We start from the raw sequence: 18,246 nt of genomic DNA, 5'->3' as shown, positions 1-18,246 counted from the left end.
AAATACCCATTTGCAATATTCAAAAACTAATTTAAAACAACTACTTATGTTATCAATTGCAATTTTAATGAATAAAGGTGGACGTCCGGTTGCATATGTGCTTGCTATTATAAAATTTTTGAACAAAAAGTCGAAAAGTTTCATATGCGATGGAAGATGTAATGTTCGTTAATTTTTACCTGTTCTATATCTCTTTCTTATTTTTGATTCAGAATTTCTTTAAAAATTTCTGATTTTTAAATTTTTTTTGTTTTAATAATTGCGTGATAATAATTTCGATCTAATAAAGTAGTTTAATCATCCTTTATTTTTGTAATAATGTTGATGTAAATATTGTAATAATAATAATTTGCGCAGTTTTTCCACAGTAAATCATACAGTACCACCGGCAACAATAGGCCACAATTCTTTTCACCATACGGTACCCGTACAGTACCAATCACATAATCCACCGTAATTTTTTTACAGTAAATCATATAATACCAAGAACAATGATAAATCGACAAATGAAAGCACAGCTGACATTGATAATGATGAAAATCATGCGAGTAATTTAATGAACTGTATAGTACCATCGACTAGTGTTAACCAACGGATGCGTCGTATTGAAGAAATTTTAGATTCAATACCGTACTTCTTTGGTAGTATGCTTGATGATAATAATTTGCAACGACGCTTACTTGTTGAATTAGGTTAAATATTTTTTTCTTCGTTTTTTTTTTTTTTTTTTTTTTTTTAATGAAATTATTTTTAAGCTACGGAAAAAAGTGCAAGATTGATATTTAATTGGATAATAAATGGATTAATTTTTTTTCTGTTCAAAATAAATCAAAAAATATTAACCAGATATTAATATTGGATATTAATAAGATATTGATGAAGTAGCAATACGAAACCATATTTTCTTGCAAACTTATCTTTATAAGTTATTTTGAAATTTCTATCCTACACTATAACATTTAATAACAGGTGATTGCCTTTTAATATCATGTCCAAAATTAAACGAAAAAATAAATCCGGAATCTAATTGGTACTTGGTTGTATTAGAAGCAAATGAAATTGTTGAAAAAGTTAGGGTAAGTTCATGATTCCTTTTGCTTTTTAATATTCTTCCGAATTTTCCAATTTGAATATGTTTTTCAAGTATTTGATTGAATTTTAACATTTAATAAAGTTTTGCTCGGAAAAACAGCAAATTTAATTTGTAATTGATCACGAGGTGATTGTATTTAGGTAGCATATCGTGATAAAACTTTTAAAATTTGGAGTGATAAGAACACTACAATACATCAGTATATCGAAATGCGATCTTTGAAAACAATTGAACGACCGTGGAATATTATTCCAGAACAGGTTTTAAAATTTTCAGAAACTTTTTACATCTCAAACTTTGGATATAATACAGCAATGACAACCTGGCAAGAAGTTAATTTCACTATATGCTTAACGATTGATTGATATGAAATGGTCAAAAAGTTTTATAATAAGAATTGTTCATTTTAGATTAAAAAATATCAACGTAAAAAATAATGAAGAAAAATCTAAGTAAAATTAAAATATATATACGAAAAAAGGGTGAAAAAGGTTTAATTGTCAAACATTTTAAAAGTTGATTAATTTTTTTTTTCCTAAACACAACTGTTATAGTTAACCAAAAAGATGCCCAATATTCTTCATCATGCATACCCAATTAATGATGTAATTTTCCCATTGGGCAAATTTTTACAAAAAACATTAAACATTGATCATAAACATTGGATACCGGTGATCGAAATGAGTGTAAGCAATTGTAGCACTGATGAATTGAAATGTTTGATTGTTGAAGCAAGAAAACGACGACGATTTGGATCAATGTGTGCCATTAACGATTTATTATTTTTCATTTTAATAATACCATTTTTTTATTTAAATTTTTGTATAATGATAGTTTTATGAATTAATTTTCCAAAAAACTTTAGTTCATTGCTTTTTTTATTCAGATAAAATAAATAAAATGAAACATGCAAAAAATTTCAAATAGCTTATTTTAAACGTTTTTTTTTTTTTTTTTTTTCACCACACTTTACACGTTATCCTAAAATACTTTAAAAAAAGGATATTGAAAATCCATTTCAACAATATTTTTAAATTTAAAGTCCAAATTTTATGCCATTATATTAAGAATGGTTCCAATTATGAAAGACTGCAATTTCTCTGAATTGTTTAGTTATAAGTTATTGTATGTTAAGAAGAATTTGGCGACTCTGGGGCATATGTCAGTATTCGCCTGAAAGTGTGTCATTAGTTCTTGAAGATATTACTTATGGTTCGCTTGCTGACTTTATTCGAACAAGTCCTAGAGCACAAGATCAGGTAATGTAAGAGTTAATTTTTATAGAAAAAAAAGAACAGAAAGATTGCATAGGCTAAATTGTTTAAACTAACAGAAAAAATAAGCCATAAACTTGGCTATGGCCAGAACGAAAACAGTTGTCGCATGCTTATTTTTTATACGTAAATGATTTATAAATTAAATGAAATTATGATGATAAATACTCCATTATTATTTATTCGTAATTACTAATTGTTAAGAATAAACGATTTAATTAAGTATTATATTATCTGAAATTGAATTAGTTTATTACGGATGTTGTTGTAAAAAAGACTGAATGAATTTTATAAATTAAATTAAAATTTTATACAGTTTTGACGGTAATGCTACCAAATGTTAATGTTATTATCTAGCATGCTGAAAAAATTTTTGACTTATATGAAAGTAACTTATTTTATTTTCAATGCAACATGATTTGAATTATTTTATTCATTTTTCCTATGCACACATAATTAATTGACTCTTTACAAAACTTTTTATGACTACAGGACATAAAACAATATTAGCATAAAATTAATTAACTACAAACGTTATTAAACTATAATTAGGAGTTTTAACTTTTTTATTTATATAAATTTACTGTGCAAGTAACAAATAGCTGACAAAATTTTATCATTTATTGTTTCAGCGATACAAATTTTTTACGTAAATAGTAAATTGTTTTCAAATTTTTTATCGCTTACTTTTTTAGCAATGTAAATTTGCTATGCAAATAGTAGATGGCCTTCGAAATCTTGAAAAATATGGTTTTATACATTGTCGTTTATCAATTGATGTTTGTTTACTTACTTATAATTACAATGTTAAAATTGCAATTTATGGATTAACCCCAGGTGAATTATATCCAACGTACGTTGATGTTAACGATATTGATCAGTGCAGGTTAATTTAAAGTTGAAATTTAATATTAGATGAATATTCCATTTTTTTGAGCTTTGTTTTTCTTTTTGGTAATGAAAACTTCAATGTATACACTGTTCAATAAACATTTGCTTAACAGTAAATCCGAAAAAAAGAAACAGAAAAATGAAATTCAATTTTCAAAAATTTTTATTTGTTTTCTCTACTACTATTATTATTATGCTTTTTTCTTTAAAAAAAAAATCGTAAAAGAAATTTTATCGATATTTTCTCATTTATGTAAAATGAAATGTTTAAGTCAAGTCAAACAAAGTGTACATCATCGCATTTACAGCAAATTTGTAAAGAATTTTGTTAAAGCAAAGATTGAAAAGGACTAATTGTTTTCAGATGGTTACCGCCCGAATGTTTACCAAATTCAGACATTACACCGATGCCATATAATACGTCAGGAATGATTTATTCCTACGGGATCATACTTTGGTCAATGTTTCATGGCGGTGCATTACCGTTTGAAGATGAACCTGCGGAAAATATTCGAAGTCGTCGATATCGTATACAAAATCCATTGTATATTGAACCGGAATTAGTTCCAAATGAAATTCGTAATGTTAGTTAGTCTATTTAAATAATTTATAGTGAGCAATTAATTAGTTATGTAAAAAAATAAGTAAAAAAAAAAAAAAAAGAATGGTACATTTCAGTAACATAAATCAATGATTAATTGATTATATTTATGTCATATTATCCGGTTTAAAATTTAATTAAAAATTTTTTTCAGTTTTTTTTCAAATTTTTTTTTCAAAATTTTTTTTTCAAATTTTTAAAAGTTAAAAAATTTTTGACCATCTAAATTTTTGTCAAAAAAGATCAAAATATTAAAAATTTCCTACCAAATCTGTTGAACATTTTCTTCCTATAAAACATTTTTTATCTAAGATTTAATGGGAATCTGCAAGACATTATTATCAGTTGCAATTAACATTCCTGAACTGAAAAATTATGTATGAACAAACCGAATTTTTTAAAGATTTTAAAGTTTTTTGAAAATCAAATATTTTGTTGAAAAACTTAAATGATGAAATTTTGAACTCGAAGATTTCATTCCTTCGCTATAAAATATGCTGAAAACATTGCAAATTTTATCCCAACATTTTGATTTATTTGATTAAAATAAATTTGTTGTGCATAAGCATTATCATTATTATCATTATTATCTATAGGGCTTTCATATAATTGCAATTTCAGGTGATTTTATCATGTTGCAGTGAAGACATTACTATTCGTGGTCGTTTAAAGACTATCAAAATATACCTTCGAAATTATTCTCCCTCGGCAGCATAAATTCTTCATTATTTCTTATCAGTCTCTGCATATCATATCACTAACTAATTTCTCAAATAAATTATTGATAAAATTTTGTTGTACATTTCATTAAGGATGATTTAGATTTTCCAAATTATTGCTATTATCTTTATATTAGCTGAGAAATTTTGAAAAAATCAAATTCAGTTGATAAAATTTTAATTTATTTCCTAAATTTTAAATATGCAGCAATTATGCTTTTTGAAAATCAGGTCATTAATATGGAATCTTCACTCTATAACATCAATTGCTATAAATAAATAAATTATTGTCAACACCAATATTTGAAACAATTCACACATCATTTTTAAACATTTTAGAAATTCAATTTCAAATGAATTTTTAAGCTGAAAACAAGTGCAGCTGTTTCGTAGAGTATTACTGTTATATTGAACTTTGACCTTTGTAACTCTCTTTGCTAATCAGCTGTTGCTCACTCCTTCAGATTACATTTGCTCAAAAACTATGCGCTAGTTTGCTTCTGCTCTCGGTTACTACTTCCAGCAATCGAAACACACCTTGTCCGAATTTTATCCGATGACCTTTTATACAGCGACATATCCATCTGTTTTTCTCTTATATTATTTCTCTCCGCTTTACGCATTTCTTCTCTCAATTATCATTGATTTCGAAAATTTTAAACAACTAAATAAAACTTTTAAATTTTGACTAATTTCTGTTTTAAATTGTTATCTCTTTTTCCTTTCATTTTTTTAAATCACTTCTTCCATCCTTTTAATAGAATCTTTTATTTTGAGGTATATTCCATTTGTATTTTCGAATAATTATTGCTGCTGATATTTTTCTATGTTTACTAAACTGAAAATTATTGCAATATTATTATTTATTGGAAATGGAAATGCATTACTGCTCCACGATCCAGTAACTCATATTAAATTACCAAAACAAACAAAGGTACAAAATTTATTTATTTAGTTTATTTTCTTTTTTTTTTTTTTTGCTTTTATGTTATCTATGACAAAAGTGAAGAAAAATGAAAAATTACTTTCCTTTCTTCATTCAAAAATTGACGGAAGTTTCTGGTTGATTTTTTTGATTAAATAAATAAATGAAATATATTTTAGTGATATAAATCAATTTATCTTATCAAATCATAATCATATCACCTGAAACGAATCAAATTCTAAAATTTAAACTTTTCTCATCTTTTTAACTTTTTTTCTTTTTTGAAGGAAAAAATTAAGAAGTTTTGATATTTTCTGTTAAAAACTCCTCTCTCATCTTTATTGTTCAAATAATTTTTATTCATTAGTTTAAAAAAATTCTAAACTCTTTTTTTGATTTTTTCCATTTATTTAGAATATAGGTTCTATTAACTGTGTAAAATATTTTCTTTTCCAAATTGAAAAAATAAAAATATAGGAACATCGATTTTTTTCATATATATATATATATATATAAAATATTTCAAAAGTTTTTTTCTTTTGCTTTTAAATAATTGATTAGATTTTTTCAGGAAAATAAAAATTGTCAATGGTCAGAAGAATGGTTGGAAAATGTTCCTATTGATCATTTTTCATTTCATGATAATCGAGTTTTCCGTTTGCGGTCTCTTTTACTTTTCATTATTTTTTTTTTCCTAAATTTAACAGAATTTTTTCTAATTTATAGGATCAAAACCGAAGATAAAAGTTTTTTTTTTACTTGCCGGAATTTAGAAAAGTTATGTTAAATTAGGTAAATTTTAGGAAGAATTTTAAATCAAATTTTAATATCATTGTTCTCATCATTCTATATTGATTGCAATTCTGAATTTTTAGTTATTTAATAAGCACAGAACACTTTGTTTCTAATGGACCAATTTTTTTCTATACTGGCAATGAAGGAAACGTCGAACTGTTTGCGCAAAATACAGTAAGTTTGAAATTTTCAAGTAAACTATGAAATTTATTTCGAGCCACTCTAGGTTAATATTTCTAAATCGATTAATTGATTATTGGTAGTAATTGTATCGAATGATTTTAATTCATTTGGTTCCTCCTGTGAAATTAAGTGATTAATAAAGTTTAATATTTCATCTATCTGTTATTCCAATATTTAGACTAAGTGTCCAGCTGTTAAGCTTCCATTTTTTTAATTTTACTACTTATTGAAATTTCATTTTTCCAGTATTTCTACTCATTAATTATTTCTTTTTTGACCATTTACTTGTTTTTTCTTTTCATTCCATTTTCAAATTTTATCATATCTGTATCAATTCAATCACTTATTAAAAAAAAAAAATTCAGTGCTGCAAGCAGCTCCTTCATTCACTGTTCATTTCGTTTCATACATATTAATTCTTTCAACAAATATTTTAATTGTCTCAGCATTTATTGATCGGATCAAAGTTTGATTTCTAATTTATTGTTCAATTTTTTTTATAAAATGTTAAGCGATTAACTTGTTTGTCAGAAACTTCTGCAAGATTATCTTCTCCTTTTTTTTTATAAATTTATTTTATTAATTTATTGAACAAAGCAAAATTGACAAACAAAAAAAGGCAATAATGTAATACAAACTTTGATTAATTCCTACTTTCAGTATTTTTAGGGTTTGATGTGGGATTTAGCACCGGAATTTAATGCAGCCATTATATTCGCCGAACATCGATTTTATGGGAAATCACAACCGTTCGGCAACGAAAGTTATGCAACAATCCGGAATCTTGGTTATTTATCATCTGAACAAGCATTAGGTGATTTCGCCCTTCTCATATACCATCTTAAAAATAAGGTATAGTTGAAATAAAGTGATTTCGCTTATATTAATAAAGATTTTGAAATTGGTTTTATTAAAGGAGACAGGCATTTATTGTAATTGCCTTTGAATAATGAAATGGAGCACTCACCTAAGTGATAACAGATAAATCTGAAGCAACGATAAAATATAGTTTAATTGCTTTCATTCCTAATCATCTCTAATAATTTTTGACACATTTAGTGCTTTGGTTTTCACAAATTTTGCTACACTAATCAATTTTGTTGTCAAACATAATGAATTATGTAATGGGCAACCAACTGATGTATGGGTAAGAAATAAATGTAAGCAAGTAATAAATGTGGGCAAGTAATAAATGTGGGCAATGTGAGCAGTTAGTAAATATGAATAAACTTAAATGTGGGACAAATATACGTAGACAATGCACAAACGAATTAAGTGAGCCAGTAGTGTATGTGAGCAACAAATGTACGTGGGCAAGTGATGTGTGTGGGCAACAATTACACGTGGGTGGGTAATATGTATATACAATAAATGTTTTTTTGCACATTGATATTAGTTGTGAAATTTGTGTAAGTTATATATTTTAAATAATTTCTAGAAGCTTAAAGTTTAAAATATTGTACAATTGCATTTTTCCTTTATTTACATTCTTAAATTCAATTTGTTTGCTGAATTTACAATAATTATTGCAATTAATTCAGCGTCTTTTGGTTGCTCAAAATTCATCTGTCATAGCATTTGGTGGGTCGTATGGTGGTATGCTTGCTGCATGGATGCGTATCAAATATCCACATTTAGTAGAAGGGTCTTTTATTATCATTTTTTTTTTAATTTATTCAACTATTTCTTAAATTTCTTGTGACTTTCCTCTTTCTAGATTCTTGTTCTGCAAGTTTTTTTTTTTTTTTTTTTTTTTTTTTTACAAATTTTGAGATTTCAGTTAGTAATATTATTATTTTTTTCTTGTAAGGAAGGCAATGTTTTACTCAATAGTCGAAAAATCGAAAAGCAGAAAAACAGTAATACTTTCCAGGTCTATAGCATCAAGTGCTCCGGTTTTCTGGTTTATTGATATGTCAAGCTCTGTGCCGCAAGATGCGTACAATCGTATTGTTAAGCGATCTTTCCTTAGTTCCGGTTGTATAGAGAAAAATATCCTTGATGGATGGATTGCACTTAAAAATTTGTCCTTGACTAGTCAGTCTAATTTGTTTCAGTAGTCGATATCAACTTAAATTATTCCTACATCCATATTTATCATAATATATGCTTACAATTCATGCTTATCTGGATATTTCTTAAATCATGCTCGTTATTTTTCTCCCAAATATTAATTTCTTTTAAGAATTAATTTTTATTAATTGCTACATGACCTGATATTGAAGCTTTTTTTTTTTTTTTTTTTTTTGCTAATTCATTCATTTGTTGTTTCTTTAGCAACTGGTCGAGCTTATCTAAATGGCTTGTTTCATTTGGACAAAAAGTCACACTTGAAAATAAGCACTGATTGGATAATGCTTAAAGAATATCTCGAAGATATATTTGAATCCATGGCGATGGTTAACTATCCATATCCAACTAACTATCTAGCTGAACTTCCAGGATGGCCTGTTAAAGTTAGTTTTTGTTTCGGCTTTTGCATTTACAGACAAGACTGTGTATTTTATGCTAACTTATTATATGCCCTTTTAAAATATTTAGAGGGCTTCAATTTGCAATCTGTTTTTTATTAAAATTAATGTGGTTTGGTAGCAAAAGATTCAAATTTAAGTACTGACAATTAGTAATAGCTGAAAATTATTATTCTTCTGCAAGATGCAAATCGTTATTATTGAATGAATAATATTTTTTCAAAAATCATTAAAAATTATAACTTTATAATTATCCAATCAACCGATACATATATAATACTTAAATCGTCTTTTTTTTTTGCTCAAAGTAGATCCTTATTGTTAATCCTCTCCAATTTTCTTTTCATTTTACGCTGTATACAATTATTTTTCATAAAAAATTCCCAAGTGTCTCAAACATTACATGCAACTTTACTGTGATATTTGTAGGTTGCATGTCAATTTTTCAACAGCAATAAATCAAAAAATGATGAAGAGTTGGCACAAAGTATGTATGGAATAATGAATCTCTATTATAATTATACAGGTCAAAAAAAAACATTTTGCATTAAACCAGATGTGTGCAATGATTCCGCATATGGAGCACTTGGTGATCCATTTGGTTGGCCATGGCAGGTATGAGAAAAATTATTACATTTTTATTCTTAAAAGTTTTAATTGAAATTTGGATAGAGAGAATTTAAAAGAGAAAAAAATTTGGTAGGAAGAAAAGTGAAGAAAAAATGCAAAATTCAAAATAGATAAAAAAACGATGAAAAAATTGTGTTACACATAACAATGCTTCACACAGTAATATAAACACAGATTATGAACAGTTAATTGGCATTATTTTAAGCACTTAAAATTATAATACCAGTTAATTAACTAAAATAATTTAAGTCTTGTACTGAAATGGTAATGCAGCAATGTTCCAGTGGTCCACCTAATGATTTCTTTATTAAGAATTGCCCATTTAGTCTTAAAGGTAGATACATTTTGATTCTTGATTTAATTCAGAATTCTTTAAATATCTACTTCCACGATTAGTTTAATTTATAAATCAGAAATTAAATTATTAATTTCCGCACAGCATTAATTTTCAATTTTTAGTGCTCTCCAATTTATGTAAAACTAATAAAAACTTCAGTTTTTTCAGAAAATTGCAATAATTAATGATCTGAAAAACAATATACGTAATGATTTTGTTTACCAATCAAATTTCAAGGAATTTAGGTCAAGAATTATACTGCATCAATACATTTGGAAAACTTGGATATACAAAAGCTTTAATGCGGCCACATTGGAGTATTTTAAATTATGGTAATCGATATCCAACCGCCACGAATATTGTATTCAGGTTACTTATTACTTTTATAATGATGTTACAATTAATCTGAAATTTTCAGTTTTTTTCTTCAGGAATTTGATGCTTATTCTAAATGACAGTAGTTAAAAATTTTTGATTTAAAATAAAATTTTTAAAATTGATGAAAACTTCTTGATTAATTCAATCTGTTGCTTTTTCTTAACAAGATAAATAAAATCAAGGTGAGAATTCATGAGTAGCTTTTTAAGCATTATAATCACTTTATCCATTTTTATTTTTTATCCATTTTGTTAATTGCAAATTTTGTAATGAGCTGCAAAAAAAAATTGTAGTAACGGTTATTTGGATCCATGGTCTGCTGGTGGTTGGTCATTGAAATCACGAGTGATGGGATCATTGATTAGCATTATCATTAAGGTCAATTTCCTTTATATTATTTCACCTAATTAATTATTTATTTCTGTAATGGGCATCTGTTTTATACATTGGGAAATTATTTTTTTTTAATTTACAAAAGAAAAGTCAACGAAACATTTAATTTACAAAGGTAAATATAGCAATGCTATTGAAGATGTTAGATAATAAAAAGGAATAAGTAAACAAATAAACAATTATATAATTCAACTTAATATGACAAGGAAGAGAAAAAATATATATTTTAAGGATGGCGCACATCATTACGATCTTCGCGGCAAACATCAATTGGATACGAATTCGGTGAAAGATGCAAGACGTTTGGAAAAATTTTATATCAAATATTGGTTGAAAGAAGCAAAATTGAAACAACAGAAAAAAAATTATTAAATTTCTATTTAAATTACTTGTTTTTTCGAAATAAAAGAGTTTTCTTTTATCTTATTGGCAAGCATTAGCAATGATAAATAGCGAAAAGACAAATTTAATTATCTGAATTGAAATAGTTCAATGCTCGAAAATAAAAAGTTTCCGTCTTTATGGCAGATAAATTTTCTAGCAATTTAATAAAGGCCAGGAACAAATTTTCTAATTGAATTTAAAAAAATTTATTCGAAAAAGAAAAATTCTGCAGAAAAATGCATATATACTTGGTGCTCTGTACCTGTTCTTTTACAATTTGTTTTCTTCTGTACTCGGAATTTTTTCCGGTTTCATTAATTTTTATCGATAGTTTTCGATAGTATTATCGATAGTTTTTTGCAAAAAATAAGCGGTTTAATGGTAAGTTAAAAGTAATAATAGATTTCCACTTCATACAAAAATATATGTCCAAATTCTTATGAATGATAAAATCAGAAGTAAAAGACCATTTAATTCAATCGTTACCTGAATTTTCATTTAATTTTATATGGTATTTCTGGTACTGTAATCAGAATTGGAATTACATTAAATATTCAATTGCTTACTTAATAGTAGTATTGCATCATAATTAATATTATATCTAATTATTAGTTTGATATGATGTAGCATTTTATGTGCATTACAATTGGAATTATAACATTGAATGCTTTCTGCATTATTTTCAAATGGGAAACGAAAAGAACATATGAATATAATTTCAGAATTGCTATAAAATTTTTAAAAAGTGATAGAAGTGGAAATTAATATATTTGATAAAATTTTAATAAATAAAATATTTGGAATTATTTTTATTTGTGCATTCAAGAGACGGAAGAAAAAGTTTCAGAGCAAAATTACTTTGTTAAAAAAAAAAATTGTCAAAGCCTTCACTTGAAAACAACGCTTAAAAAATTTTAAAACAAATTTTAAGCACATTTTTTTAAATGCCATTTATGCGTGCCTTTAATCTGAGCTATTGCAGCAGAAATAGTTAATAATAGTCAGATAGAATCAAGGAAAATTTCTTTATTTCCTGATTTTTATTTAAATTGTTTATTTTATGTTTTACTTCTTTCCTTATATTTTTTTCTTTGTCATAGCGATGAGTTTATTACAAATTGATTTTTTTTTTTTTTTTTTTGTTATTATTTTCATGGCTTTTTTATCCCTAGCATTAAACAATTGTTTTATTGAAATCATTTTTTTTGTTCAAAAAACAAAACTAATGTCAAATAATTTCGTGTTTGTTTGCCAAATTTTTTCAATAGTGAAGAAGTAATTATTATCAATAAAGCATTCTTTAGCTTCATAAACTAATAAAGATTGCTTTTGCTTTATCATTATAATCTTTTTTCTTCTGCTATTTCAAAGCATTATATAATTTATATGCTCCGCAATTCATTGCACATAAGCAAACATATAAAAATTTTAATGTACGTTTTCTACCTTATCATTGACTGAAAATTTTTTTAACTTTTTTTTAGTTAAAAAAAATTTTTTTAATAATATAAAACAAGGTAATTTTAGGATAATTTTAGGATTAATAAATCGTGGTAAGAATGAATTGTATCGAAATTTTATGGCTAATTAACATAATTAATCAAATTTTTAAGGTGAAATTAATTGAGTCATACTTGATGCATATCTATTTTGAGGCATACTTAATTCGCTAAAATTAAATTATCCCTATAAAGACATGTATTCAAAAATTTTGGTTATACACGGATAATATTTTGTTTTAGGATTATATTAATAAAACTATAAGTTTTTCTTAATTTTATTTACTGATAAATGAGAGGTAAAGGCTGAATTTTGCATTTGTATATAAAAATGTTGAAAAATTATTCATCCGATATTTATCAACGTTGAAAATTTTGATATCAATTAATTTTTCAGGGAAATAGTTATTTTTTCAACATTATCTAACCATGTTGCTAGTATTACTGGAAATATTATTAGCAGGAAGAATGGTTACTAGTGATAATGTTAGAAAAATTGGTATGTTTCCTCCAACTATGAATTCAATTTCTCCAATTATCACTCGAAATTCATCGGATAATTTGTGGATGACAACAAAACTAAATGCTATAATGGAATCAATGAATTATGAGTGGAATGTTAAGTGGTATCAGTCAATGCCAATTGATCATTTCACTTATCGAAACAATGAATTTTTTAGTCTTAAGTAGGCAGTATTTTTGTTCATGTATACTAAAACTGAGAAGTGAAAAGTTTGAAGTTTCGACCTTTAAAAATTAAGAAAGTGTAACAAAGAACATGTTGTAAGTTGTTTATAATCAGAATTTGTAATTAGTTATTCAGGAAGTTTTGATTTCTTACAATTATTCATTGCTGTTTTTGAAAAAAAAACCGCAAATTCCTTGATTTTTTTAGGTATCTAGCAAATTATTCGTATTTTCTATGTGATGGACCGCTATTTTTCTACGCTGGCAATGAGGGAGATATTGAAGCATTTGCGCAAAATACTGTAACTTAGTCTTTTTTTAAAGCCTGTACTAATTAATTAATTAATTAGTTAGTTAGTTAATATTTTATGTCTACGCTCTTGAATGTATCAAGGAATTTATCATCAATGCTTAAATTTACAACTGATTAAAATTCACAGGGTATTATATGGGATTTAGCGCCAAGATTTCATGCTGCTATCGTATTCGCAGAACATCGATACTACGGTAATTCGAAACCTTATGGAAAGCGAAGTTATATGGTACTGTAATGTACATGTATGATGTTAATAATTATATTTTAATAATTTTGTAATAATCTCTCACTTTACGAAGTTATTTGTAGTTTAGATGCCTTGTGGACATTTGATTATAATAATTACAATATGTCACATTATTCTGAATACGGTATCCGAAATTACGTGATTTCGTTTTTCCAAAGTACAGTACTGCAAAAAACAAAATCGAAATAATATATATCACAAATTATTAACTTTTGTAATTGATTACTACAAATTTCAGGATGTTTTACGACTGGGATATTTGAATGATATCCAAGTATTGGCTGATTTTGCACAATTGATTACGTTTTTAAAAACTGATCAAGAGGAACTTGGCTTTTGCCCTCCGGGTACCGAAATACCGGTTATCGTATTTGGTGGTTCATATGGTGGGATGCTTGCCGCATGGCTCCGCATGAAATATCCACATATTGTGGATGGGTATTACAACTTTTTTTTTTAATTAATCATCATATCTTCCGTCATTCCTTTCATCCTTTATTTTGGTTTGTTACAAAAATTCAAATTTAAAAAAAAAAAAAGTCGAATTAGATAGAATAGTCAACGATATTTAATGGGATAAATTCTAAGAGACTTATTAATATTTTCTCTTGTTTATTAGCAAAAAAGAGTTTTAAAAAAGAAAACGCAGATTTTATGAGACAGGGATAAATTTAGATTGTGTGAATAATGTAATAACTAATTATGTAACTAAAGAATGTAACCAGAAGATAATTTTAGAAGGATTCGTTGCAATTCAGAAATTTGATAATTTTCTCTAATGCCGATGAAACTTTACGTATTTATTACCATAATCTTTCTGAAGACATTTAGTACCTTATAAAAATTTTAAAAAGCTGATAAAATTAAATTCTAACAATGGTCCTGCTTCGATAAGAAGTTTGGAAATATTTTAGAGCCTGGGCATCATCAGCACCACTAAGAAATTTTTATGGAACAGGGATAAATCCAGAGAGTGTGAGTAATGTAACAACAACTAATTATGTAACTAACGGATGTGACTGGAAGGTATTTTCAGAAGGATTCGTTGCAATTCAGAAACTATCAAAAACAGGTCACTTAATTGTTTTTAATTAATTAACAAATGCAATCTGTATATAAACATTTGTCGAAGACAGACGATGTTCTTTATGTCTTATATAGTATTTTCCATTCTTATATAGTGCTCTTTGAATGTATTTGTCATTTATTGTGCGGTTTTTTATAAAAATTTACAAATAATTCATTAAGAATCGTGAAAAAAAGTTCTCATGTAGAAATAATGAAAATAAAAACATAAATTAGATTCTAATATAAATTGGAAATTTGTCCAAAAAAACAACTCAAAATAATCATACGATACTCGGGAAATGTTGGAATTGATCTCATTCAAATTAATAGAAATTCCTGTTGCGATTAATTTAACTATTCTAGTGAAAGCTTATTTATGATATTTATAATGTACCAAACAATCCATCATTTTATATCATTCAATAAACAAAAATTTCATAGTAAAAAATTTTGTATGCAATAAATATTAATTCATAAATGAAATTTTTTTTTTTTGAAATCATGTCTACTATCACCTGAAGCTTACATATTTTATGCCATTGACCTCTTCAGTACAATAAAAAAATGGATTATTATTCCAAGATGTCTTTTTGTTATAGAAGAAGGTCGAATGAAATTGAATCAAATATTCCGCTCAAAACCAGGCTTTGAAATGAAAAACTCTGATGATTTCACAAGTCTCTATTCTTACATTTATTCCGCTGTTTTTTACATGGCTGTGATCGACTATCCGTATCCGACTAATTTCCTTACACCTTTACCTGGATTCCCGGTTAAGGTACAATAGTAAATTGCTTTGATCCACTAAATTAATATCATCTGACTAAATGTTACATCGTTTAACTAGCTCAGCTTATACATGATGACATTTATATGTATAATAAATACTTATTAGTTTAAATTTAATCTGAAAAAAAATTTCAAATTACTTCAATTGATTTATTTTAGTAATTTATTATTCTATATTATTGCAGTAATTTATTTTATTTATCCTAGCATGAAATAATTTCTGGATGCTAATGCTATCTTTAATTTGAAATTTATTGTTTTATTTCAACACAAATTATCAATTCGCAATAATTGGAAATCTTTTTCTTTGTTTTGAAGTCTTTACTTTCCTTTTAGTATGCTTGCCAATATGCTACGAAAGCTGGAATAAATGATGAAGAATTAGCAGAACAGTTATACAACGTCATCAATGTTTACTACAACTATACAGGACAGCTTACTGATCACTGTTTTACAAGCAATTGTACAATATTATCACCTTTTCAAAATAATGATGAAGTTATCGCTTGGAACTGGCAGGTAAGTTTGACAATAGCAGTAAGCTTGATAACTTCTCTGAGACACTATATATACATTTATAATTTGAAATCTTCACATGTACATCTTTATTTGACAAACAGTAAAAGTTTTATATTGAGATCAAAGAGTAAATAATTAAAATTAAATAAAGTAAACTGAAATATTCTCCATGTAATTTATCTTATTCATTTTTTCAGTGCTGTACATCGATGACAATGCAAAATTGTGATCGAAGTGGAGAAAATGATTTTTTTTTGAACACTTGTGATAATCCTGATGGTTTAATTAATATCAGTATTAAATATTGTACGGAATTATTCAAAGATATTGGTTATAGCAGTAATTTCTATAAACTTCATGATACAATGATACGTTATGGAATGATATATAATGCTACGAGTAATACTATATTTTCGTAAGTTTATTGTGCATATTCTCTATCTTTATAAATAAATTAATGCACAATATTGTTTGTATATTGCATGTAATTTTAAGTAATATTCATCATTAAATTTTATTATTCAGAAACGGTAACTTAGATCCATGGTCTGCTAGCGGTGTTTATGAAAATTCACCTGGTATTACGAATGCTATGAGAAATGGTGTTTATATTTTTTATATGTCAGATGCAGCACACCATCTTGATTTACGTACACCTAACACGTGTGATCCACCATCTGTGACATATGAACGATTCCAGGTTTTTTTTTTTTTTCCATTATAACAGTAATAACAACAATAATTATTATTATTACTATAGTAACAATTAATAATAATAATAATAATAATAATAATAATAATAATAATAATAATAGTAATAAGAATTAATAACAATAATATTCCAAAAGAGTCTAATAAAATATTTTATTGTTCCATCCCTTTCTTCTAATAAAAATTGTTCAATATTTTTTATAATTGATCCAAATATGAGAATTAACGAATTGTTGTGGTGGATGAAATATTATATTGAAAATTTATTGTTTTATAAATACTCGAAAAGAGTCCGAAGAAAATTCGAGCAAAGGTCAAATGAATTGCAGGTTACAAATATAATAAAATGCTGGGTTTATAAGAACTGTACAGAATTACCAACATCAAATCCATTACCAGATAATACTGGTTGGCATGCGCCAGACAACTGTCAATTTATCAAACACGGCTATCCGTGGGGATATATGGAACCAAAGGTATATTCCTACCCTATATTCACTCATTAATTTGCATATAGTAGTTTAGCTTAATTTAGCTCTCCTTTCCCACCCCTCCCCCCTCTAATCTGTTTTTTAGGACTTCTCTTGAATGTTTTCACTCAGAAATTAAAATTTGGTTCGAAAAAATTTTTTTAAAAAAATGTCGTATTAAAATAAAAAGTACAAATACGATGGCTCATAGGTTGTGAGACCTTTTTCTAATTTGGTATGTTAAAAATATTTTATTGAGTGATTTTTTCCTATAAAAATCACATTTCGTGCCTAGTTGTAGAAGCGACTTTAAACTAAGATATTAATGATTTTTCTCAACTAATGTTGCGAATTTTTTTAGAAAAGCTGGAAAATAATAAGTTCTGCCTTATTTACCTTAATGGCGACAATATCTGCTATCTTCACTAGTTATCTTATTTCTTGAAAAAAATCTCTTTTATTATTAATATCAAAAGTACTTTTTTATGCTTATTTAAATTTTAGTGCCAAGATTTTCTTGTATTTCTTCTTAATTTCAAATTTTAGTTGTCAACAAAGATCGTATCTGTTATTTATTTAAATTATGCAATATCAATATTAATTATTTTTCAAAAGAGATGAATTGAGCACCCCTTTCAAACCTTTTTGTGCCTTACTATGGCAGTGTTTTGCTGCAAGAAATATTTTAAACATATTTGAAGTCATACGAATGTATGTATTTTCAATGTGGTGATTTTAAGAAAAAATTTTATTTACATACCATTATTGCAAATACAATAAACCTTAATAAATATGCTTTTTTTTTGTTTCTGAAAGAACAAAAAGCACCAAAATGGAGAGGTATCAATTCGAAAAATAAGACAAAA

The 18,246-nt window shown here is 26.3% G+C and overlaps 3 protein-coding genes across 3 annotated transcripts; all 3 read left to right on the top strand.

Moving 5' to 3' along the window:
* Positions 1–149: 149 nt before the first annotated feature.
* Bm10783 (Uncharacterized protein) lies at positions 150–4,576 on the top strand (the record flags this gene model as incomplete). The annotated part of the gene is made up of 9 exons (XM_001892833.2): positions 150–163; positions 469–692; positions 970–1,076; positions 1,234–1,353; positions 1,648–1,853; positions 2,229–2,352; positions 3,063–3,253; positions 3,623–3,842; positions 4,481–4,576. The coding sequence occupies 9 exons, from the start codon at positions 150–152 to the stop codon at positions 4,574–4,576; spliced, it is 1,302 nt and encodes a 433-aa protein (XP_001892868.2).
* An 828-nt stretch (positions 4,577–5,404) lies between these two features.
* On the top strand, positions 5,405–11,062 carry Bma-pcp-5 (Serine protease Z688.6 precursor, putative; the record flags this gene model as incomplete). The annotated part of the gene is made up of 12 exons (XM_001892835.2): positions 5,405–5,512; positions 6,075–6,166; positions 6,379–6,472; positions 7,151–7,333; positions 8,023–8,126; positions 8,355–8,518; positions 8,759–8,937; positions 9,382–9,567; positions 9,832–9,916; positions 10,165–10,288; positions 10,591–10,675; positions 10,922–11,062. 12 exons carry the CDS (start codon positions 5,405–5,407, stop codon positions 11,060–11,062), a joined length of 1,545 nt encoding a protein of 514 aa, XP_001892870.2.
* Positions 11,063–13,041: 1,979 nt separating this feature from the next.
* On the top strand, positions 13,042–17,825 carry Bma-pcp-1 (Serine carboxypeptidase S28 family protein; the record flags this gene model as incomplete). Its single annotated transcript, XM_001892836.2, has 11 exons — positions 13,042–13,259; positions 13,469–13,562; positions 13,701–13,802; positions 14,062–14,261; positions 14,738–14,895; positions 15,491–15,669; positions 16,017–16,199; positions 16,397–16,614; positions 16,725–16,899; positions 17,240–17,386; positions 17,742–17,825. The coding sequence occupies 11 exons, from the start codon at positions 13,042–13,044 to the stop codon at positions 17,823–17,825; spliced, it is 1,758 nt and encodes a 585-aa protein (XP_001892871.2).
* Between the last annotated feature and the right edge of the window lie 421 nt (positions 17,826–18,246).

This window comes from Brugia malayi (genome assembly GCF_000002995.4).
Source record: "Brugia malayi strain FR3 genome assembly, contig: Bm_v4_Chr1_scaffold_001, whole genome shotgun sequence".
In the NCBI taxonomy this organism is placed as follows: Eukaryota; Metazoa; Nematoda; class Chromadorea; order Rhabditida; family Onchocercidae; genus Brugia; species Brugia malayi.
Note: the sequence above shows the minus strand (reverse complement) of the source record. Positions and strands in the feature narration are given on the sequence as shown.